This window comes from Schistocerca cancellata, chromosome 9, assembly GCF_023864275.1.
Source record: "Schistocerca cancellata isolate TAMUIC-IGC-003103 chromosome 9, iqSchCanc2.1, whole genome shotgun sequence".
NCBI classification, from domain to species: Eukaryota; Metazoa; Arthropoda; class Insecta; order Orthoptera; family Acrididae; genus Schistocerca; species Schistocerca cancellata.
The window spans coordinates 152,986,517-153,012,307 of NC_064634.1; the positions used below are offsets into that span (position 1 = coordinate 152,986,517).

At 42.4% G+C, this 25,791-nt stretch overlaps 1 protein-coding gene across 1 annotated transcript in view; it reads right to left on the reverse strand.

The window, feature by feature from the left end:
- The window catches only part of LOC126101251 (solute carrier family 35 member G1), a gene marked incomplete at its 5' end in the record, with an annotated part of 94,412 nt that overhangs the window by 32,473 nt on the left and 36,148 nt on the right, over positions 1 to 25,791 (reverse strand). Inside the window, one exon of the mRNA XM_049911939.1 lies at positions 3,480 to 3,669. Coding sequence (XP_049767896.1) covers positions 3,480 to 3,669 — 190 coding nt within the window. The remainder of the gene's footprint in view (positions 1 to 3,479; positions 3,670 to 25,791) is intronic.

Sequence of the window (25,791 nt, forward strand, 5' to 3'; positions counted from 1 at the left end):
GAGGCAGCTTGTACACCACTTTTAGTCGAGTGTCTTTTAAATAAATAGGTACACTTTCACATTTCTTGTTCTCTGATATGAACGTTTTCCTGCTGGTTCCCTTTTTCCCTCCTGCAGCAGGGCGTACAAATCATATGAAATGAAATGTAGTGGTCAGTAAAATTTGGATTGTCTACTTACGTGAAACTCAAATAATACAGAACTAATTTTATACCTCCTATTGGATTTACGCGCAAAAAAAAAAAAAAAAATTGCATGTTCTTTGGTACTACAACTTGGGGTTACCTGACAATAACTGAGACATTTAACAGCATATCTCTCCATGGTTCGTCACTTTATAAAGTACATTTTCGTCTCACACCGGATTTTATGTTTACAAGTAGGACAACTTTGAACCACTGTATCACATAATCATATAAAGATATCAAGAAAATTTTCAAAGTTTTTCAGGATCGAGGTCTTAGGAATATACCGTAAAAATTTCAGCTATTAGCTGTGCATAGCCCTCTTGGAATCCTCGGCTGGGTTTTCGTCCTCTGGTGACAGCGAAAATATAGTATAAAAAAACCCTTTTTGTGGGTTTTACGAGGAACAGCCCATGAACTAATCGTACCTCCATAAGTCCCATCAACTCCACCTTAGACCCAATCAAATGCAAAAAGAAACAACCAATTTTCTGAATACGCCTAAACAGGAGGAAATCTGTAACGTTCATTCTTTGACCCTGTACCATAGGACAGTGACACTCAGATGAGCCATTGATCCTTCTGTTGGGTATACAAATGGTCCCTTGCTCAAGCACAATCCAAAACACGGATCACTGGAAATATCCGATACCACCCTTCTGCTTTGACCTGTGATGTAATGGTGTTTAACATAATTACATCAGAGTGTTTTCGAGTTGTTTTGTGTCTGGAGATGATGTGTTTTTGTATTCGATGGGACCCTCTGGTGGTGGATGTTGATGTGTTGAGTTTAGCGTGTGTTATTGGTTTCATTTCTGTCTTGGTTATCACTTGGGTTTATTTGAGTCTGGGTAGTCAGTGCTGTTGAAAGTGTTTGCTTTGTTTACAGCAAATTATTATGGTTGTTTTTCTTTTGATTATGTGACTGGTGGTCGTCAACGTGTGTGTGTGGGGGGGGGGGGGGGGGGGGGGAGGCAACCTAGGTGATTTTGTCAGAGGCTTTTGTTGGTAAGTAATTTTTACTTTGGTTTCATTCTGTAGTAATTCTGTTGTTCTGTCTGCTTTATATTTATGGTACTTTGTTTTAATTTACCTAGTAAATAGTGGGGCTTTAGGTTTTCCGAGTTGTTTTGGTTTAAGTGGTGTTTTGTGCGTTATGTATGTGTGTGTGATGTGTGTGATTGTGATTTTTTTATTAGTTGTCTGCTAATTGGTACTGAGAGCTGCGTTTGAGCTATGTAGGTCAAGGGAAATGTCCGATTCCACTTTTCAGCATTGTAGGTGTTGGTCTTTTGGTATCGAGTGCTTCGTTTGAGATATATACGTCAAGAGAAATGTCCAATTCCTCTTTTTGGAACTGCAGATGTTTTTTTGTATCGTGATGTTAATTTAGCTATAGAGGTCTAGTGAAGTGTACGGTTCCTGTTGGTTTTGTGGCTGTAGTGCCATGTCGTAAATTAAATTTTTCTTATATTTGTTTTCGGTTGATTTGATATTTTGTATTATTATAGAATTTAGCTGGTCCCCACCCTAAACCTCCCATTTCCCGCGGTTGTCCTGTTAGTGTCATTTTATTGTTGGGCCTTGTGCCGATTTCATTTTTGTTCGCCTTTGTTGGCGTGTGCATGTAGTGACACCATTACCGTTTTGTATACGATATAAGTAGGCGTTTATGTCATATTGATGACGTCTTGGGTCAAAGCAGACTGAAGGAATCGGACGCTTTGCAGCGGCGCGGTTCTTTCGTCCCTTTACGACGAACCTGCACCTACCTGTGGGCATTGTCTCAGCAGATCATCAGTAGGGAAGCCGAGCGAAACCTACTGTACTTCGACGTCAACCAGGCTGCAATTAATCTACGTTTCGGGAGAAAGTTTTCACACGAAATGAAAGGTTGGAAATTTTGTCCTTAATTAATATATTCTGAAACTTAGGTGAACAAGTATCACTGCCAAGCCCGTGCTAGTCTTAACACACTCACTCACAATCCCTTTCACTCACGTTAGCAAGTTTATGGTGTTGCATTTCCCAAAAACGTAATAGCAACAAAATACTTATTGTTTTTGATTGAGAATGCTCGCCAAATATTATGTCTGTCGGTACCAAATGCAGTCACAGTTTTTAGCCACCAACCCGCTCAATACGCCACGCGGAATTTATGTCTTTTCTCGTCACAAAATTCACTTAAAAATTCCGAAATTTCTACACACCCATCGGAATTATTATGCCGTCACTTTACAACACTTTTGATGTATGAAACACTGCTAGATCCGGCAACTTCTCATTTCCATTGGAACTACTACTACACACGTCCGAACTGTTTCATGGCTAGGCTCCGACTCCTCTATAGAATACTCTGTCTTCTCTACCAACAGAGAAAAGCGCGCAAAGAATTGCTTTACCATTGGTTAGTTTACTCAAAAGCCAATAGCAAAACAACATTCTCCCGCGTCAATCCGCGCTTTTCATCAATAACCAATCGCAAAATAGTAAACCTAACGACTGCACTTCTTACCGACGTAATTATCTAATATGCTGAAGTTTTGCTTATGCATAAAGTTATTTACTATTGCTATTTATACCTAAATTAACTTTCCCTTTACCATAAACTTACTTTACAAATCTATTCTACAAAAATCCCCTTTGCCCATATTCATACTTCTTCGAAATGTTCCCACACTAAATCCCAGTACATAACTCGTTAAACAATTATCTTCATATTAACCTTAAACCACACTCACGCATCATTCATACTGCTAAAACACATTCTACCTACACAAAAAGACATATTAACACTTTATGAAAATACTATAACAATTTATGAAAAACATTCTATTACTTTAGTGCACTCTAGTGGGCACAATCGAAACTAAAATCACAGTCCCTCTATCCAATATTGTCCTCTATCGGCTGATACATAAACTACGTGCGCGTCCAGTCTCGCGTCACCATCTGTCACTATTCAGCTCTGAGACACATCTCCCACTTAACCGCCTCCAAGGCAGGATCGTTTTACGGCACTACGCCTCAGCTTCACTTGACCCTAACAATCACCAACAGAATGCGAGATACGAGCACCCGGCGCTTTGGAACATACTAGGTACACATGCTGCCGCATGCATACCGATTAACAGAATCCTCAGGTGTAAAACGAGAAGCCTTACAGAATTCCTGTGTGCAAAACATCAAATATGTAAGTATGTCGACAAAAGTTGCAGATTTCAGAATTTGCCAATGTACATTCATGGAGCTCGTTAACTTAGCGGAAGTAAACACTGGGCACACCTCACTGACCTGGGCATGCAGAGGGCGCCGAGCGCGGCAGCGACCAGCGTGGTCTGCACGAGTGCGAAGGCGCCGAAGTTGCACATGACGACGGCGAAGTGCAGCCCCTTGAGCGCGCGAAGCAGCACGTACGCGTTGGCGCCGAACAGCGTCGCTGCAAATGCCGCCGCCGCTCCCCAGGCGTCGCTCTCAACGGGCCCTGCAAAAAGCACGCCGCAGTCAATGACGTCACGGAGCACTGCCGCGGGAACTCCTCACCAAGCTGCTTGGCCATTCACATCCACACTCGGGAGCAGATGAATTTCACATACCTACCTAGAGCCGTACACATACACTACTGGCCATTAAAATTGCTACACCAAGAAGAAATGCAAAAGATAAACGGGTATTCATTGGACAAATATATTATACTAGAGCAGACATTTTCACGCAATCTGGATGCATAGATCCTGAGAAATCAGTACCCAGAACAACCACCTCTGGCCGTAGTAACGCCCTTGATACGCCCGGGCATTGAGTCAAACAGAGCTTGGATGGCGTGTACCGGTGCTGCTGCCCATGCAGTTTCAACACGATACCACAGTTCATCAAGAGTAGTGACTGGCGTATTGTGACGAACCAGCTGCTCGGCCACCACTGACCAGACGGTTTCAATTGGTGAGAGATCTGGAGAATGTGCTGGCCAGGGCAGCAGTTGAACATTTTCTGTATCCAGAAAGGACCGTACAGGACCTGCAACATGCAGTCGTGCATTATCCTGCTGAAATGTAGGGTTTCGCAAGGATCGAATGAAGAGTAGAGCCACGGGTCGTAAAACATCTGAAATGTAACGTCCACTGTTCAAAGTGCCGTCAATGCGAACAAGAGGTGAACGAGACGTGTAACCAATGGCACCCCATACCATCACTCCGGGTGATACGCCAGTATGACGATGACGAATACACGCTTCTAATGTGCGTTCACCGCGATGTCGCCAAACACGGATGCAACCATCATGATGCTGTAAACAGAACCTGGATTCATGCGAAAAAATGACGTTTTGCCATTCGTGTACCCAGGTTCGTCGTTGAGTACGCCATCGCAGGTGCTCCTGTCTGTGATGCAGCGTCAGTGATAACCGCAGCCACGGTCTCCGAGCTGATAGTCCATGCTGCTGCAAACGTCGTCGAACTGTTCGTGCAGATGGTTGTTGTCTTGCAAACGTCCCCATCTGTTCACTCAGGGATCGAGACGTGGCTGCACGATCCGTTACAGCCTTGCGGGTAAGATGCCTGTCATCTCGACTGCTAGTGATACGAGGCCGTTGGGATCCAGCACGGCGTTCCGTATTACCCTCCTGAACCCACCGATTCCATATTCTGCTAACAGTCATTGGATCTCGACCAACGCGAGCAGCAATGTCGCGATACGATAAACCGCAACCGCCATAGGCTACAATCCGACCTTTATCAAAGTCGGAAACGCGATGGTACGCATTTCTCCTCCTTACACGAGACATCACAACAACGTTTCACCAGGCAACGCCGGTCAACTGCTGTTTGTGTATGAGAAATCGGTTGGGAACTTTCCTCATGTCAGCAAGTTGTAGGTGTCGCCACCGGCGCCAACCTTGTGTGAATGCTCTGAAAAGATAATCATTTGCATATCACAGCATCTTCTTCCTGTCAGTTAAATTTCGCGTCTGTGGCACGTCACCTTCGTGGTGTAGCAATTTTAATGACCAGTAGTGTAGAAATATCTTTAGAGTGAGGATTTGGATGGGCAAAACAGATTTTGTGTTGTCAATATGCACTGCCAGTCTGGCCACATGATCTCGGGACGCCGGAGATTTGTCCGTAAAGCGCCTTCTCGATTTAGAATATCATCACAGTATCATTAGTACGGACAGATTCTCATCGTAGGTGCCGTGGATTTGGCATCGACGTATCGTAAACTTCACAACAAGTTGCATTCGATATCTGGAATAGACTGGTTTGAAGAGAAATGACGGAAACCAAGAAGTCGAAACTTTGAAAAGCTGGTCAGCTGCACCCATTTTTAGGTGTCTGTGTCAGCCATCGCAATTTGTCGATATTACACGCACTTAACCGTATTGCCTAATTTGCTGTAGTACATTTTTGCTGTTGTAGTATTGCCAGTGAACTTGATAGCAAGCCAGTGCCTTTGAAAGTGTCCGAAAACCACCGAATCTGCGAATATTAGCGATTATAGCACCTACTTCGTCGATTTTTCCAGTTTTTTTCTTTTATATTCCTCCCTTTTTTGGCTAACGCACATTTTTGCTTACTGGAAACATCTTGACGTATTTGTTTAGCACAATTGATCCCACTACAGTACAGAATACGTAATAAGTGAATGATCACTTGTTAAATGCTCTAGAAGGCCACGTGTATCCCACCAATTACAAATACACTCCTGGAAATTGAAATAAGAACACCGTGAATTCATTGTCCCAGGAAGGGGAAACTTTATTGACACATTCCTGGGGTCAGATACATCACATGATCACACTGACAGAACCACAGGCACATAGACACAGGCAACAGAGCATGCACAATGTCGGCACTAGTACAGTGTATATCCACCTTTCGCAGCAATGCAGGCTGCTATTCTCCCATGGAGACGATCGTAGAGATGCTGGATGTAGTCCTGTGGAACGGCTTGCCATGCCATTTCCACCTGGCGCCTCAGTTGGACCAGCGTTCGTGCTGGACGTGCAGACCGCGTGAGACGACGCTTCATCCAGTCCCAAACATGCTCAATGGGGGACAGATCCGGAGATCTTGCTGGTCAGGGTATTTGACTTACACCTTCTAGAGCACGTTGGGTGGCACGGGATACATGCGGACGTGCATTGTCCTGTTGGAACAGCAAGTTCCCTTGCCGGTCTAGGAATGGTAGAACGATGGGTTCGATGACAGTTTGGATGTACCGTCCACTATTCAGTGTCCCCTCGACGATCACCAGTGGTGTACGGCCAGTGTAGGAGATCGCTCCCCACACCATGATGCCGGGTGTTGGCCCTGTGTGCCTCGGTCGTATGCAGTCCTGATTGTGGCGCTCACCTGCACGGCGCCAAACACGCATACGACCATCATTGGCACCAAGGCAGAAGCGACTCTCATCGCTGAAGACGACATGTCTCCATTCGTCCCTCCATTCACGCCTGTCGCGACACTACTGGAGGCGGGCTGCACGATGTTGGGGCGTGAGCGGAAGACGGCCTAACGGTGTGCGGGACCGTAGCCCAGCTTCATGGAGACGGTTGCGAATGGTCCTCGCCGATACCCCAGGAGCAACAGTGTCCCTAATTTGCTGGGAAGTGGCGGTGCGGTCCCCTACGGCACTGCGTAGGATCCTACGGTCTTGGCGTGCATCCGTGCGTCGCTGCGGTCCGGTTCCAGGTCGACGGGCACGTGCACCTTCCGCCGACCACTGGCGACAACATCGATGTACTGTGGAGACCTCACGCCCCACATGTTGAGCAATTCGGCAGTACGTCCAACCCGGCCTCCCGCATGCCCACTATATGCCCTCGCTCAAAGTCCGTCAACTGCACATACGGTTCACGTCCACGCTGTCGCGGCATGCTACCAGTGTTAAAGACTGCGATGGAGCTCCGTATGCCACGGCAAACTGGCTGACACTGACGGCGGCGGTGCACAAATGCTGCGCAGCTAGCGCCATTCGACGGCCAACACCGCGGTTCCTGGTGTGTCCGCTGTGCCGTGCGTGTGATCATTGCTTGTACAGCCCTCTCGCAGTGTCCGGAGCAAGTATGGTGGGTCTGACACACCGGTGTCAATGTGTTCTTTTTTCCATTTCCAGGAGTGTATATATGACACGTTGCACTCTTCTCTCGCTCCCCACCCCACCCCACCCCCACACACCTCTTACTACACCGTGCACTGCATGAACTTACAAAACTGTTGCTCCTCTAACATTTTATTTCAGCTCATGAGTGCAAATCCATTTAACAGCGCCAAGGGAATTGGATAACATACGTGGAGGGCTATGATGGCATCTTTTGTAACAATATTAATGCCTGCTAATCAAATGATAAAATAAATTGAAAGTAAAATTCAACAAAGCTGCTGGCTTTAAACTTTCATTATACTTTTTTTTATTATATATATTGGCCACGACATCTTGGTAGATGATTGTTGAAGTGTCTGTGTGTTTATGGGTTGCATTTTTTCATATGACTTGTCAAGCCAATGGCAGCACGGCATCTCTTGCCGCAATTGTCACAAGTGTTTCTGGCTGCTGAGGCAGGAGCAGTGATAGCATTGCGAAGCTTTTTCTGCCTTACTCTGTCTAACAAGCCTTCATCATGCTTCGACATTCCAGATGGTATATCATCACGCCACTCTGGTCTCATGCTAGCCCGTGCCTCCCATCTGTTTGTGTCGATTCCAAAGCTCTCCATATCTCGTTTACAGGAGTCCTTGAACCTCAATACAGGACGTCCTACAGGTCTTTTGGCTACAGAGATCTCTCCAAGCATCACCTCACGTGGTAATCTGTCAGGATCCATACGGTGGACGTGTCCCAGCCAGCGGAGTAGTCTCTGCTTCAAGATAGCTGAAATACTGTTGCAGTTAGTTTTAGATAGCACTGCTTCGTTGGTCACTCGGTCCTTCCACGTTACTCCGAGGATGGATCTCAGGCAACGAATGTGGAAAGCATTAAGGCGACGTTCTTGTTTGGCATAGGTAGTCCACGTTTCCGATGCATACAAAAGGATGCTGAGGACGCAAGTTTGATATACAAGAATTTTGGTGGTCAAAGAGAGTTTGTTGTTTTCCCAAACACGTGTAGAGAGTTTGCCAAAAGTTGTCGCAGCTCTTCCAATGCAAGCATCAATTTCCTTGTCAACAGACATGTTTGATTCTATAGAAGATCCAAGATAGCAGAAGTTATCTACGACTTGCAGAGTAGTGTCATCTAGTGTGATATTCGGCTTTGTGTTAGTACCCTGAACCATTATTACGGTCTTACTACAGTTTACACTCATCGAGAATAGGTGGCATGCGTGACTAAATCTTGATACTAGCTCTTGCAGCTCTTCTGCGGAGTTCGCAACAATTGCAGCATCATCAGCATACAGGAGTTCACGAGCGACTATCTCGTAGCGCTTTGTCTTACTCTTCAGAAGAGTGACATTGAAAAGCCTTCCATCTTTCCTAGTATGCAGATGTACTCCAACATTGCAATTCTCAAAAGCCACTTGGAGCAATCCCGAGAGGAAAATTCCAAAAAGTGTAGGTGCCAACACACAGCCTTGTCTTACGCGACAGTTCATACTGAATGGTTTAGATGTACTGCCATCGAAGATTACAAAGTCACGCATATTGTCATGAAGACATCTTATTAAAGACAGCAAAGTTGGGGGACATCCAATTTTTTTATTATCAGTCTGTTATTTCTTATTGACTTACCTCCAAATCAGAATATACAACCTACGTCTGAGGATGCCAGAGTTATGACAAAAATAAACGAAGCAATTGTTCTGTACAGTACCATACTTGTGCACAAAACGTATTTAAGATAAATGCTGAAATTTCATTCAGTGCAACATGTCAATTTTCCCACTTTCGTGTACTTCACATATCTTCACATTCCTATTAGCGCGCACACACACACACACACACACACACACACACACACACACACACACACACACATATTCTTCTCTATTTTGCAAAACATCGTCGCCGACAAAGAGTGGAATATTTTATGAACATTTTGCTTTTGAGTAAAACACGAGACTAACATCTAACATACTAACGCACGTGTAGTATATTTTAGTTTAAAACAAACAAACTGGCCATTAATTACTCAGGTCTGAGCTATCAGAAATGTATAAAGAGGAAAAAATGCCTAACTTATACATCTTTTCTGAAGTTCAACAAAAAGAAATTACCATTTTTCGAGCTGTGGACGTAAAAAGCCTTTCACGAGTATCAGTAACAAGAAATGACACATATTTTGCACAGATAATTGTAGATTTAAAACATTTATTCAAAATGCAACCCGACAGCGCAGTAAGCCAAAATATTCATACAATATAAACTTTTGCTTCTCCATGTTATCTCTCTTTGTATCTGTACCAACAACTTAATCCAAATTGCTATTACGGATAAACAAATGGTAAAAACGCTACAAATACGTGTAATGTAATTAGTTTCGAACTCTGCAGAACGTATAAAGCAACAGCGGCATCCCAAGATTACGTGACAATCCCAGGATAATGTTAACAACATGCACAGAAAACAGTGCTCACTCCAGAGATTTTTCTGCTCTATACAGCCATATCGAGGTGGGTGATCGTCCAGCCCTGGCAGAACTGCCTAAGGTGCGGCCAAAACTAACTTTTCGCAATATTTGCCAATTTTTTGCGTAGGCTTAATGAAAATGAAGCATTATCGAAAAATCTTCCTTAAATGAACTATTCTGATGTAAAATATTGCACAAAATAAATTAAATGTACAATAATTCCACAAGAAACCGAAAATAAAAACAAAATTTACATCATAATGGTTTTGGTAGCTATCGTACATTGGTTTACAGAATGAATCTGCACTCTGCAGAGGAGTGTGCGCTTCTCTGTAACTCCCTGGTATTGACTTTGAAGCACCGCTGTCTGAATGTAAAACAAAACGTCTTTGCAAGAAACAAAAGATTGCACAAAAGAATGGACACATCATAGGGTGCAGCAGCAAAAAAAGTTAAAACTACAACTTGATCTTCCTGTCGCAATGCAATTGTATATGCTAGCCCTGTTTAGTACAGATCTTCCCAGGTGAAACTATGCTGATTTGGAGACAAACGTCTATATTGCAAGTGGTTTCAAAGGCTATTGGGCTAATAATTCGAGTACCAGAAACCGCGCACCAATTCCTTTATCGTCAACAGGAATTTGTTGCCCAATGAAAGGGTTTTCCAAGGACCATTACCGATTAGTCTGGTTTTCACTTGGTCAGAAAGGCGAACTCATATTTCATTACACATAAAATACGCCTACCTTGTCGGGTTAAGTTCGTCACCGACAGTTTGTTAATGAAGCACTCTTAATGCTTTTTCAACTTGAAGTGTAGCTTAACACGTGAAAAGGTAAGGCTTTAAGTGTAAGGTCTTAAATATGGAACGATAAGACATACGTTTAACACTTTATCTGTTGCAAAAGCCTCTATCTACCAGCAGTAGTTTTCTGCAAAATGTTGGCAACCGCTTCCCGAATTCCGCTTACGCTCTGAATTGATGACATCGCCATTGTACCGCAATTTTGTTATAAACTTATGAACACTAATTTTTGGCAGGAATACTAGAGTTCGGGGATTGTTCACGAAACTTTTCACGGTTCTTCTTAAATGAACGGAAACATATGCACGCATCAAGAACACACAGCCTGTGACTCATTCAATACGACGCACGTAGCATTCTCAAGCAACAACTGATTCTGTAACATATTAAACATGCTTGGAAGATCTGGCGAGCGTAAAACAGTAAAAATCGCAAAATGTTGTTTGTATAGTAGGGCTGCTTTCGTAATGGGCACCCAAATGAAAACGAGACATGGAAAAAAGTAACTAAACGATTGATTATTTCAAAATTAATCGGTATAGCTTTTAATGGCTTTATTCCACTGTGAGACAAAGTGGTCAATGGTTTCATGAAAATATATTCGCGGTTGCCTACGGAATCATGATTGTACCCAGGCCTGCACCTCTTGGTCAGAAGCGAGTCAACTGCCACGAATACCTTTCTTCAGGGTAGAGAAAATATGGAAATCGCGTGGATGACATGTGGAGGGCACCTGGCTTTCGCTGGGAAGCCCTTAACATCCTCTATATTGCTGCGATCTCTACCCATGCGATTTAAATTCAGACATCCACGGCCGTCGATATGCTTAGTGCGAAGAGGCCCGCCTGGATACAAAAATGGATCCGTAGGCAACCGCCAATATGTTTTCATGGAGGCACTGACCATTCTGTCTCATAATTGGATACATGCAATAACAGTTGTGGTGATTAGTTTTGAAATAATCAACAATTTATTTACTTTTTGCCATCCGTGTCGTTTTCATTTGACTGTCACTTATATCTTGGACATATTTTATAAGAATAATAACTACACTACTGGCCATTAAAACTGCTACACAAAGATAATGACGTGTTACAGACGCGAAATTTAACCGACAGGAAGAAGATGCTGTGATATCCAAACGATTAGCTTTTCAGAGCATTTCACACAACGTTGGCGCCGGTGGCGACACCTACAACGTGCTGACATGAGGAAAGTTTCCAACCTATTTCGCATACACAAACAGCAGGTGACCCGCGTTGCCTGTGTGAAACGTTGTTGTGATGCCTCGTGTAAGGAGAAAAAATGCGTACCATCACGTTTCCGACTTTGGTAAAGGTCGGATTGTAGCCTATCGCGATTGCGGTTTATCGTATCGCGACATTGCTGCTCGCGTTGGTCGAGATCCAGTGACTGTTAGCAGAATATGGAATCGGTGGGTTCAGGAGGGTAATACGGAACGCCGTGCTGGATCCCAACGGCCTCGTATCACTAGCAGTCGACATGACAGGCATCTCATCCGCATGGCTGTAACGGATCGTGCAGCCACGTCTCGATCCCTGAGTCAACAGACGGGGACGTTTGCAATACAACAACCATCTGCACGAACAGTTCGACGACGTTTGCAGCAGCATGGACTATCAGCTCGGAGACCATGCCTGCGGTTACCCTCGGCGCTGCATCACAGTCAGGGGCGCCTGCGATGGTGTACTCAACGACGAACCTGGGTGTATGAATGGTAAAACGTCATTTTTTCGGACGAATCCCGCCTCTGTTTACAGCATCATGATGGTCGCATCCGTGTTTGGCGACATCGCAGTGAACGCACATTGGAAGCGTGTATTCGTCATCGCCATACTGTCGTATCACCCGGCGTGATGGTATGGGGTGCCATTGGTTACACGTGTCGGTCACCTCTTGTTCGCATTGACGGCACTTTGAACAGTGGACGTTACATTTCAGATGTGTTACGACCCGTGGCTCTACCCATCATTCGATCCTTGCGAAACCCCACATTTCAGCAGGATAATGCACGACTGTATGTTGCAGGTCCCGTACGGGCCTTTCTGGATACAGAAAATTTTCGACTGCTGCCCTGGCCAACACATTCTCCAGATCTCTCACCAATTGAAAACGTCTGGTCAATGGTGGCCGAGCAACTGGCTCGTCACAATACGCCAATTACTACTCTTGATGAACTGTGGTATCGTGTTGAAGCTGCATGGGCAGCTGTACCTGTACACGCCATCCACTCTCTGTTTGACTTAATGCCCAGGCGTATCAAGGCCGTTATTACGGCCAGATGTGGTTGTTCTGGGTACCGATTTCTCATTATCTATGCACCCAAATTGCATGAAAATGTAATCACATGTCAGTTCTACTATAATATATTTGTCCAATGAATACCCGCTTATCATCTGCATTTCTTCTTGGTGTAGCAATTTTAATGGCCAATAGTGTAATTATACATAAGTCTTCAGGCTTTCGTGGGTGTTGTCACTGATGGTTATGTCTTCTCTGACGCTTCGATTACACAGGCGACTCAAGAGCAAAGCACTCATTAACTACCGGGTGGTTGTAATTAGAATGCAGCAACTCACAGAGGTCCAGTATGGGCTGTAATTATCGTACAGTAGCGGAACTCTGTAGATATTCTAATGTGTTAATGAAGGACCGATTTATGCTAGAAATAATTAGTTCCAATTTTGGCCACCAGGTGCAATTCTGGTCCGGAGATTGCAATAAAGATGTATATAAATGTTTTTGTATGTAATGTATGGAGAATGGGAGGTGGGCAGAAAGCGTCAAACAAGTGAGAAAGACACAATGCTGATTCTATTATTCATAGCCGCTCACACACACACACACACACACACACACACACAATAAATGGGTAAGAGCACTATGGGACTTACTTCTGAGGTCATCAGTCCCCTAGAACTGAGAACTACTTAAACCTAACTAATATAAGGACATCACACACATCCATGCCCGAGGCAGGATTCGAACCTGCGACCGTAGCGGTCGCGCGGTTCCAGACTGTAGCACCTAGAACCGCTCGGCCACCCCGGCCGGCCCGCTTACACAGTTTGTTCAAGATGAGCACTGGAGACGAAGATGAGTTAAAGCTCTGTATAAAGGATAGTATTACCATCCTTTCCCCCACAGTTCATGAAAGGCTGAAACCGCGTCATTTGACATTAGCAGCCATTGTGGGCCCAACAGTTACATGTGAAGAATAGGAAGTGTGGTGTATTTTCGAAGTTTTAAGTAGAATAATGCCTCAGTGCTGAGCTATTGGCTGTTCATTTAGAGGCGAAAAGGGAGGAAAACAGTACAGAATTCCTTCCGAAGGGAGAGATGCAACAAGGAGGAAAATATGGCAGAAAGGTTGCAGGAACTCGATTTAACCATTCGGTTAACTTCATTAATTTTTGGCCTTTTGTCTTTGTCTCCTTTTTACATTTCTGTTGGTTTCCAATCCATTCGAACAGCAAAAATGTCAGAAGAGCTAATAGGATGGTTTAATGGTAATTTAATTGTAAAATAGAGATCTTTAGGATAAAACTACCACTGTATAACTAGCGGCGCAGTGGGCCTAAAATGGCGACTATTGGCATGTTGGCCATACTTTTCCTCTACAGAGCTTTACCATGAGTAGCTGTACAGCGCCAGATATGCACCTACCGGCAAAAACTGGAATTACTTTTTCTCCAGCGAAAATCTGTTCCGAATTAACATATTAGCATATCTAACAAGTTTCGCTATCATTCGAAAATAGCACCCCACACTGGACCTCCATGACGAGCTGTACTTCCACACAGTATTACCGGTGTTCCGTGTCCTGGATGGATGAACACTGCAGAAATACAGCGCGTGTTTACTTGCAAAAGGCTGTTTTATCTACCCAATGCACGTACCAGCAGTGGCGGCTCGTAAGTATACGTTCTGGGTGTTCACAAATTTTTAAATTCAGATGAATATGAGAGTATGAAATTAATAGCATCTGCTGTATAACAGCTATGCTTATACCATATTTATACAACTTCAGGCGCGGTCAATAGCAATAATAAGCGTAACTTTGTGCAGAATTAAGTAAAGTTTATGGCAAGAACGAAATAATGTTTAACCATTCACTATTCTCTGTTTCGCATTTTTTGTGTAAGTAGAAGTTTTCAAGGTTTATTTTTTATTTTTTCGGACAAATGTCACGACCTCTAATACATGTATTAGATAACGAATTAACGTCCGGGCTGAAAATCAGAAATTCTTACGTTGCACCCACACAATTTACACATATCATACACTTCTTTGTTAAGTGTTCGATTGTAGTCACGCTTATTTGATTTCGTCACTTTCTCAGTCAACGAATCTGGTGTGGGAACCCTAGTTCCTTTGTGGTTAACTTTTCTTGGCAATTTTCTTTTCTGGTAGCACCTAAAATAGATTCAACAGAGTTGATGTTGGCACTGCACAGGAATGCTGATTCCTGCAAAGTAAACCAACCAACCTCAATGATTAAATTCCAGTAGTACTATCTACCAACAAGGCCACTTGATTAGAACACCGCTGAAACACCGTCTCCGACTCCTCATTTAAGTGAATATCAGAGAAATCAGCGAGACAGCTTTTCGTGAACATTCATATATACGTACAGTGTGTGCCTACAGTTCAGATAAACCTGACCCACCAGAAGATCAAGGATGCATGAATAAACGCTACAGTCTCACAATCGACAGTAACGTACTTTATGGTTCTCAGCGCCTCAAATCGATTACAGCACGACGAGATTCGAAACTTAATATAATGTATATCATTCAGAATACCACAAAATAGGTTTTCTATCAGTGTAACTGTAACGCACACTGATGTTCGATCTAATTTTGCTATATAGTGAGCGAATTGGCATATTTGAGGAATGTACTAATGTGTATCGGGATTTATGCCAAGCCGCGCGGGATTAGCCGAGCGGTCTCAAGCGCTGCAGTCATGGACTGTGCGGCTGATCCCGGCGGAGGTTCGAGTCCTCCCTCGGGCATGGGTGTGTGTGTGTTGTCCTTAGTATAATTTAGGTTAAGTAGTGTGTGAGCTTAGGGACTGATGACCGTAGCAGTTAAGATTTCACACACGTTTGAACATTTATGCCAAGCGGACAGGGCTAAAAGTGCTCCAGTGTGCTAGACATAGTGGCACTGACGTAAACTTGTAGTTGAGTAGTGCACACTGTTTATCAAATCCGTGTGTATTTGACCCGTAAGGCAATACAGGGTCTATACAAAGGTGTGTACTTGAGGACAATATTATGGAAATGGAAGAGGATGTAGATGAAGATGAAATGGGAGATACGATACTGCGTCAAGAGTTTGACAGAGCACTGAAAGACCTGAGTCGAAACAAGGCCCCGGGAGTAGACAACATTCCATTAGAACTACCGACGGCCTTGGGAGAGCCAGTCCTGACAAAATTCTACCATCTGGTGAGCAAGATGTATGAGACAGGCGAAATACCCTCAGACTTCAAGAAGAATATAATAATTCCAATCGCAAAGAAAGAAGCTGTTGACAGATGTGAAAATTACCGAACTATCAGTTTAATAAGTCACAGCTGCAAAATACTAACGTGAATTCTTTACAGAGGAATGGAAAAACTGGTAGAAGCCGACCCCGGGGTAGATCAGCTTAGATTCCGTAGAAATGTTGGAACACGTGAGGCAATACTGACCTTACGACTTATCTTAGAAGAAAGATTAAGGAAAGGCGAACCTACATTTCTAGCATTTGTAGACTTAGAGAAAGCTTTTGACAATGTTGACTGGAATACTCTCTTTCAAATTCTGAAGGTGGCAGGGGTAAAATACAGGGAGCGAAAGGCTATTTACAATTTGTACGGATAGCAGATGGCAGTCGAGGGGCACGAAAGGGAAGTAGTAGTTGGGAAGTGAGTGAGACAGGGTTGTAGCCTATCCCCCATGTTATTCAATCTGTATATTGAGCAAGCAGTAAAGGAAACAAATGAAAAATTTGGAGTGGGTATTAAAATCCATGGAGAAGAAATAAAAACTTTGAGGTTCGCCAATGACATTGTAATTCTGTCAGAGACAGCAAAGGACTTGGAAGAGCAGTTGAACGGAATGGACAGTGTCTTGAGAGGAAGATATAAGATGAACATCAACAAAAGCAAAACGAGGATAATGGAATGTAGTCGAATTAAGTCGGGTGATGCTGAGGGAATTAGATTAGGAACTGAGACACTTAAAGTAGTAAAGGAGTTTTGCTATTTTGGGAGCAAAATAACTGATGATGGTCGAAGTAGAGAGGATATAAAGAGTAGATTGCCAAAGACAAGGAAAGCGTTTCTGAAGAAGAGAAATTTGTTAACATCGAGTATAGATTTAAGTGTCAGGAAGTCGTTTCTGAAAGTATTTGTATGGAGTGTAGCCATGTATGGAAGTGAAACGTGGACGATGAATAATTTAGACAAGAAGAGAATAGAAGCTTTCGAAATATGATGCTACAGAAGGATGCTGAAGATTAGTTGTGTGGATCACATACCTAATGAGGAGGTATTGAATAGAATTGGGGAGAAATTTATAGCACAGCTTGACTAGAAGAAGGAATCGGTTGGTAGGACATATTCTGAGGCATAAAGGGATCACCAATTTAGTATTGGAGGGCAACACGGAGGGTAAAAATCGTAGAGGGAGACCAAGAGATGAATACACTAAACAGATTCTGAAGGATGTAGGCTGCAGTAGGTACTGGGAGATTAAGAAGCTTGCACAGGATAGAGAAGCATGAAGAGCTGCATCAAAGCAGTCTCTGGACTAAAGACCACAACAACAACAACAACAACAACAACAACAACATCAAAAATCTTACACACGTGTTGTGGTAAATAAATCACACGTTTGCGACAACTGTTACTGAAATGTGTTATAAATTATTACTAATATCATTCGATACGATACCTGCTACAAACACTGATATGAGTAAAACTATCGGTTGAAGGGCATAGAGTAAAAAAAAAAAATAGACGGCATCTAGAGGAAAGCACTCGTTACTTAGTATTACCGGTACTTCTATGTCCCTACTGGTGTCCTTGGACGACACCACACTGTCGAGTGATAAGCAGTGGCGGCTGTTGTGTAAGAGCACAAGAACACTTGAACACCTTAGCTTTTGACACCTTTTGACACCTCTAGACTCGGTGAAGCGTGGCATCAGGGTCGTGAGCACACATTCAGTTGTGCACATTTTAAAGAGCTTTTGCGCATGCGTGACTGGGTTGACGTAATTGCCTTGTTGCTGTTGTGGTCTTCAGACCTGAGACTGGTTTGATGCAGCTCTTCATGCTACTCTATTCTGTGCAAGCTTCTTCATCTCCCAGTACTTAACTGCAACCTACATCCTTCTGAATCTCCTTAGTGTATTCGTCTCTTGGTCTCCCTTTACGATTTTTACCCCACACGCTGCCCTCCAATGCTAAATTGGTGATCCCCTGATGCCTCAGAACATGCCCTACCAACCGGCCCCTTCTTCTAGTCAAGTTGTGCCATAAATTTCTCTTCTCTCCAATTCTATTCAATACCTCCTCATTAGTTATGTGATCTACCCATCTAATCTTCAGCATCTTCTGTAGCACCACATTTCGAAAGCCTCTATTCTCTTCTTGTCCAAACTATTTATCTTCCATGTTTCACTTCCATACATGGCTACACTCCATACACATACTTTCAGAAACGACTACTTGACAGTTAAATCAATAATCGATGTTAACAAATTTCTCTTCTTCAGAAACGCTTTCCTTCTCTTTGGCAATCTACTCTTTATATCCTCTCTACTTCGACCATCAACAGTTGGTTGGTTGGTTTAAGGATTAAAGGGACCAAACTTCAGAGGTCATCGGTCCCCATCAACAGTTATTTTGCTCCCAAAATAGCAAAACTCCTTTACTACTTTAAGTGTCTCAGTTCCTAATCTAATTCCCTCAGCATCACCCGACTTAATTCGACTACATTCCATTATCCTCGTTTTGCTTTTGTTGATGTTCATCTTATATCTTCCTCTCAAGACACTGTCCATTCCGTTCAACTGCTCTTCCAAGTCCTTTGCTGTCTCTGACAGAATTACAATGACATTGGCGAACCTCAAAGTTTTTATTTCTTCTCCATGGATTTTAATACCCACTCCAAATTTTTCATTTGTTTCCTTTACTGCTTGCTCAATATACAGATTGAATAACATGGGGGATAGGCTACAACCCTGTCTCACTCCCTTCCCAACCACTGCTTCCCTTTCATGCCCCTCGACTCTTACAACTGCCATCTGGTTTCTGTACAAATTGTAAATAGCCTTTCGCTCCCTGTATTTGACCCCTGCCACCTTCAGAATTTGAAAGAGAGTATTCCAGTCAACATTGTGAAAAGCTTTCTCTAAGTCTACAAATGCTAGAAACGTAGGTTTGCCTTTCCTTAATCTATTTTATTATTTACTCGAAATTTTGGCTGCAAGACTCAGTTCCAACAGTTTCAACTTCTATTAGACGCAGTAAAAGTGACCATTTTTGAGTATGAATTGTTAATACCTATGACAGCAGTTGCAGAAAGTTAAAACGCGGGGTGCATGGAATACGAGGTCTGTTCAAAAAAATTCCGGAACTTTATCCACAAATGTTCTGTATTCTTGCTGGATCGCGCGAAGCACCGTCTACGAATTTTCTTTTGTGTCGTCTATCGTTGCAAATCTTCGTCCTTTCAACGGGGTTTTCAACTTTGGAAATAAAAAAAAGGTCCGCGTGGACCAGATCTGGGGAGTACAGAAGATTATGCAGCACAGTGATTTCGTTTTTCTGTGCAATAGTCACTCACCAACAGGGATTAATGCGTGGGTACGTTATCGTGATACAAGAGGCATGAATTGTCTCGCCACATTTCAGACCGTTTCCTTCTCACATTTTCTCGCAGGCGTCGCAACACGTTCCGGTAGTACCATCGATTAACAGTTTGTCCTTGTGGCACGAATTTATGATGAACTAATTCTTCAACCTCAAAGGAAACTATCAGCAAGGCTCTGACAAATGACCTGACGAGCTTTTTTTGGACTTGGAGAACCTTCCCCGCCCCACTGTGAAAATCGAGCTTTGAATGCAACATCATAACCGTAGACCCACGTCTCATCACCAATTATGATTCTCTTAATGAACATGTAGTTCTCATCAGCGCGATCGAAAAGCTATTCACAGATTACGTGGGACGAACTTAACGGCAGCGTGATGCATTCCAACATGCTGTGTCAGGATTTCATGACACGATTAGACTGAAATGTAATATTCTTCTGCAATCTCTCTCAGTCAGTCTTCAGTCAGTCTTCGATTGGCACGCAAAATATCTTTGACGTTCCTGATTCGAGCGTCGTCGGTACACGTTGGAGGGTGTCCTGAACGACGGTCCCCTTAGCATCCATCCGGCCATTTTAAAACTGTGTGAACCATTCGTATCACACGAGTACGGATTAAGGGGGGGTAGGATGTCAAACGGGCCGAGTTGGAACAGGAGAGGCGCCACTGTGTATACTTTTGCAAATAAATTCATAAAACTTTGTCACCATGACCAGGAAGGATTCACGATTCATACTCATAGCAGTGGAAGCTCAAAAATGTAACAAAACACATTTTTTACATGTGAAATTTCATCATTTCTTCGCTTACTACTGGCTGCATTTGTTGCTATAGGTACACATTTCTTCCTAAGTAAGAGAGATTCTTCGATGACTTTTGCTTAGCATACAAACCATAGTTACAGGTGTATGGAACTCTAGAAGTTATTTAATTTATGAACAAATGAATGAACTGCTACATTTTAAACTTCATATTTAGAAAAAAAACTCAAGTTTTATAGTTAATTTTCCCAATTTATTCCACAGTTTTGGAATAGATTTGGAAAATTCTAGAGCTTCGTACACCTGTAACTACTGTTTGTATGCTATGAAAAATTCATCGAAGAATCTCTCTTACTTAGGAAGAAATGTGTACCTATAGCAACAAATGCAGCCAGTAATAAGTGTAAAAAAATGATGAAATTTCACATGTAAAAAAAGGTATTTTGCTACGTTTTTGAACTTCCACTGCGATGAGTAGGAGTCCTCAATCCTTCCTGGTCATGGTGACAAAGTTTTATGAATTTATTTGTAAAAGTATAGACAGTAGAAATTAAAATGTCCTGTGGTGACTCTTCTGCTCCAAGTCGGCCCGTTTGACGTCCAACCCCCTTAAGCACTCATCACCGTAGACTTCATGCATCATTAGGTGTGTCTCTGTAAAGGTTTTCGTGAGTTTCAGGCAAAATTTGATGCAGACGCGTTCTTGCTCCAACTCTCGCCATCTCGAAATTCGCAAACTGTGGGACACGACGTTCTACTCAATCAGAACTGACATACAACAACGAAACTTCCGGTACTTACACCTTAAACCCAGACGTGTGCAGGGATGCCAACCGCATTTCGCTCCAAAATACAATTGGCGCAAAATTACGAATATTCCGCATTTTTTCGAACAGACCTTGTAGCTAATAGTAACGAGGGGAGTAGCTGTTGTCGACAAAAATCACACAACAATTAATATCACGTGCACTGCAATGAAAGTGACGTTGACTATTCATACGTTAGTTACCCATAGCATGCATCTCACGTGTTTCGTTTTAAAGTTTTACAAGTATTCTCACAGCTATTAAAAATTCACAAGCACACATTTTCAGGACTATCTTAATGGTTGGAAATTCGTATGGGGCTAGAAGATATTCCTGAAATTATGCTTCAATTGAAACCAAGTTACAACTGAAATGTTGTAACATGCTAAAGCCATAGGCGTCAACACTGCAAAAACATAAATCAAAAAGAGTGTTCGTAATTTCGCCCCGCCCCCCCCCCCCACACACACACACACAGAAATTCTCGACAGTACATTTAATTTACTACTGTGAATCACTTTAACGTCACGAACGAACAATCTTTTCAAGTTTTTTCAGCATTCCAAAGATGTATACCACATGAATTTGTACGTCTGTGTTGACAGACAAACAGCATGTTTCTTGGTAACAAACTAAGCATTTCATGCAACGAATCCATCTCTCTTCCCTCGAGTTTTCCTGTATCAAAACTGTAATCTTTAGAAATAGGTAATAAAATCACTGCGTAATAACAGTTCCAAACTTCGTGCGCTGGGCGAAAGTAGGAACTACACGGGGGACGAAATTACGAACTTCGACAGAATTACTACATCGGCCGCTACAGCAATATACTAGATCAAACCCTCGACTATAACGATTACACACCAGAAACTACAACACACTGAAATACGGCCCAATAAGTGAAGACGAGACAGTGCTCAGACTAGGAATTGCGGTCTGTTAACTTGACTGCTACACTAATTCACCTCAGCATTAAAAAATGAATTCCTTCGTACACGCAAGCCACACATGCTCCACACAACAAACTCTCTCAAGAAAAGAATGGACAGAGGTCAGTCATGTACGCGCGTCTAAGCATTTTTTACCAATTGTGGGCAACGAAAATTTCTAGGGGGGCGAAATTAGGAGCGGGAACGCTATTAGGTCCCTTAGCTTACTTTTATGAGAACGACACTTGCCACGCGATGCTACTATAGAGGAAAGTATTGACATGTTTCGTTCGATACTGCGTCCCTAGATTAGGGTGTCCATTTCACTTTCATTGAAAAAGGGGACATTTAAAATAAATTAGGAAAAAACTGGGACAATGAAGAAAAAATATAAATATATAAATATTGTATTGACTAAATTTAATACACATACAAGTTTACCTTTACAACGTGCACTCAGATGATCCCAAATCACTTTTACAATTATTCTGACACACTATCGCCGTACTTTTCACTATTATATACTTAATCAAGAAGTGTATTTTCGTTTGAAATTGTATCATAAAAGTCAGTACACGATACACCATTAAAGTGTGTTTTGACAATGAGCAAGGCCCTCACTGTTTCAACTTTCATTCTGTTTTTTTCATCTGACCACTAAGAGTTCACTAACGAAAACACAGCAGCATTTGACCCAGGAATTGTCAGATAAAACTCCACCAAATGAATCATGTTTTTCATGTTAATGTTTTTACTTTTGAAATAAGTAAATATTTTACACCACGTTGCACTAAGCCTTTCTTTGCCTCCTTCTTCACTTTTTACGACTTTTTTGCGCATGAAAATTCATTGAACAGTTCGTCTTCATCAACAGGAAAATTTGGTACAATACTTTTAACAAAAACACAACAGTCCTGAATATCCTTCCACTTTAGCTGCTCCTTTTCAGTATTAACCCAGTCAAATGCTTTAAAAGGTGTGAGAAATGGTAAACACCATTCTTTAATATACTCAATGCAAGAGTCATAGAGGATCTCAGCATAAATATGAAATTGTTCTACAGTAATTTCACCCTCTTCTTCCGGCTTTCTTAGAGTTTCATGTACAAAGGATGTGAGAAATCTTTCAGATTTTCTACATTGTAATTTGCCCAATAATTTATTTCTTGATAAACTTCCACTGTTGTGATTTCTTGTTCCTCAATACATTTAATTGTTGTGGAGAAAGGTTTTAGCTGGCTAACAAGAAAATGTAGAAGAACAATAGGCACAGTGTTATCAAAGAATTGTTGAAGGATAACAGGACACTTATCAAGGGAAATTAAATACGATTTCAAAGCAGGAAATATCTCTACAATTCTTTCCAATGCTGGTAGCAGAGACAACCACCTTGTCTTGCTGTGCCCAAGTACAGTTTTGTATTCAGTTTCAGTAAATTTACAGAATGACTTCAGAGATTCAACCCTTGCTGTATATATGTGGAAATGCTGGTAGATTTTGTTTACAATTAATTGGTGCTCGATGGGTAGGCAATCTGAGCCAGTTTGTAAGGAATTGTGCACCACATGTGCTGGACAGCCAACACCTACTACATTATTCACTGTGTTCTATTGCAGTTTATAGAACAAATTGTTTTTTCCTTTCCTCTGCTTACCACCAAAATTGGTGTTAGTGTTGTCTGCAGAAACTGCAATAACCTTTCCCTCAAGATCATATTTCTTTAAAACCTGCAGCACATAATTCTGAAGTAAATCTGAAGTTTCTCCAACTAAATTAACCAATTCTAGCACTTTCACCGAGATGTCATTTTCAGGGTGAAAATACCTGATAAGGAGAGGAACCAACTTCAAATCCAAATGATTCGATGTACCAGTCATTACGGAAATGAATCGAGCACTTTTCAGTTCATTTAAAATCTGCTGAGCTGCAAACGGTGCAATAACATTTGAAATGATTGCATTACATTTTGTGTGTCCACATATGAATTTAGGACTGAAAAGTTTTTTTAATAACTGCTGTAGTACAGTCCATTGACTTAAGGCTATGGTTATGCATTGCGCTGTGGTATGCAAATGTAGCTTCTTGTGCTGCCAACTGCCTATCCATTTCTGTTACTGATTTTAAGTTTAAGTCACGCATTTATTTGCTCTTTTCGTTTGATCACTCATGCAATGTTTCTTCGTCTTAATGTGATTCACAATGTCAGACCTTCTACCACGACCAATAGCAAATTTTGATCTGCGCAACGTACATTCTACAGTTTCTCCACCACCAGTGATAAAAGGAAACTCGCTTTTTATATTGCAGTTAAAATTACACTTTCGTTTTGGCATAATGAAACAGTGATTGCACAGTGCAAAACATTAACAGTGTGGTGACGAAAGCCAGAGAGCAAGTATCAGTGGTGTAGAGTATCTCTTGACCGAAAGGACGGATTCAGTGGATCGATTTAGAAGAGAAGAATCTTCGTTGTTATTTGTAACCTATAGTGCGTTTAAAATTACTTGCGATTTTTGACAGTTCGGTACATGTTTGGGGTATGCTGAAAGTCATCACACGCTTCCTAGAGTAAATGATTGCGCAGTTAATAGCAAGTCAACCAACCAGTAGCGTAAAATACTCTAGCCGAGCGGAATCATAAAAAAACGGGACATTTGAGCGTCTCCAAAAAAACTTTCGGGACTGTAGGACATTTTGGTAAAAAACGGGACTGTCCCGGGAAAAACGGGACGAATGGAGACTCTACCCTAGATCCAGAGGAGTCCTGAAGAATATCGCAGCGGAGGGATTGAAACGTTGAGCACTGAAAAAGTTTGAAGACTAGTGTATGACGCCGCCTAACGACTGACAAGGGAACCTCCCCATCGCACCCCCCTCAGATTTAGTTATAAATTGGCACAGTGGATAGGCCTTGAAAAACTGAACACAGATCAGTCGAGAAAACAGGAAGAAGTTGTGTGGAACTATGAAAAAATAAGCAAAATATACGCTGAGTAGTCTATGTGCAACATATGCAACATCAAGGATAGTGTGAGCTCAGGAGCGCCGTGGTCCCGTAGTTAGCGTGAGCGGCTGAGGAATGAGAGGTCCTTGGTTCAAGTCTTCCCTCGAGTGAAAAGTTTACTTTCTTTGTTTTCGCAAAGTTATGAACTGTCCGTTCGTAAATTGACGTCTCTGTACACTATAATACGTTTAGTGTCTGTGTTTTGGGACCGCACCGCAAAACCGTGCGATTAGTAGACGAAAGGACGTGCCTCTCCAATGGGAACCGAAAACATTTGATCCCTAGGTCATAGGTCAACCGATTCCTCCACAGGAAAACACGTCTGATATATTCTATACGACACTGGTGACGCCATGTGCGTCACATGACAGGAATATGTTGTCGACCAACCTAACTTGTACACTTGGCGGATGGGTAAAAAGATTCTTCTACCTTGCCCGATTTAGGTTTTCTTGTGGATGTGATAATCACTCCCAAAAAAGTGATGAAAACATAAGAGTTCGTCAGATAATAATTGTCTAAAAATAAACTTTTCACTCGAGGGAAGACTTGAACCTAGGACCTCTCGTTCCACAGCTGCTCACGTTAACCACGGGACCGCGGCGCTCCTGAGCTCACACTCTCCTTGATGTTGCCTATGTTGCCACGGACTACTCAGTTTGTATATTTTTCTTATTTTTTTCATAGTTCCACACAACTTCTTCCTGTTTTCTCGATTGATCTGTGTTCAGTTTTTCAAGGCCTATCCACTGTGCCAACTTATAACTAAATCTGAGGGGGGTGCGATGCGGAGGTTCCCTTGTGATGAGATTTTACCGCCAATAACTAGTCGGGTATGGCA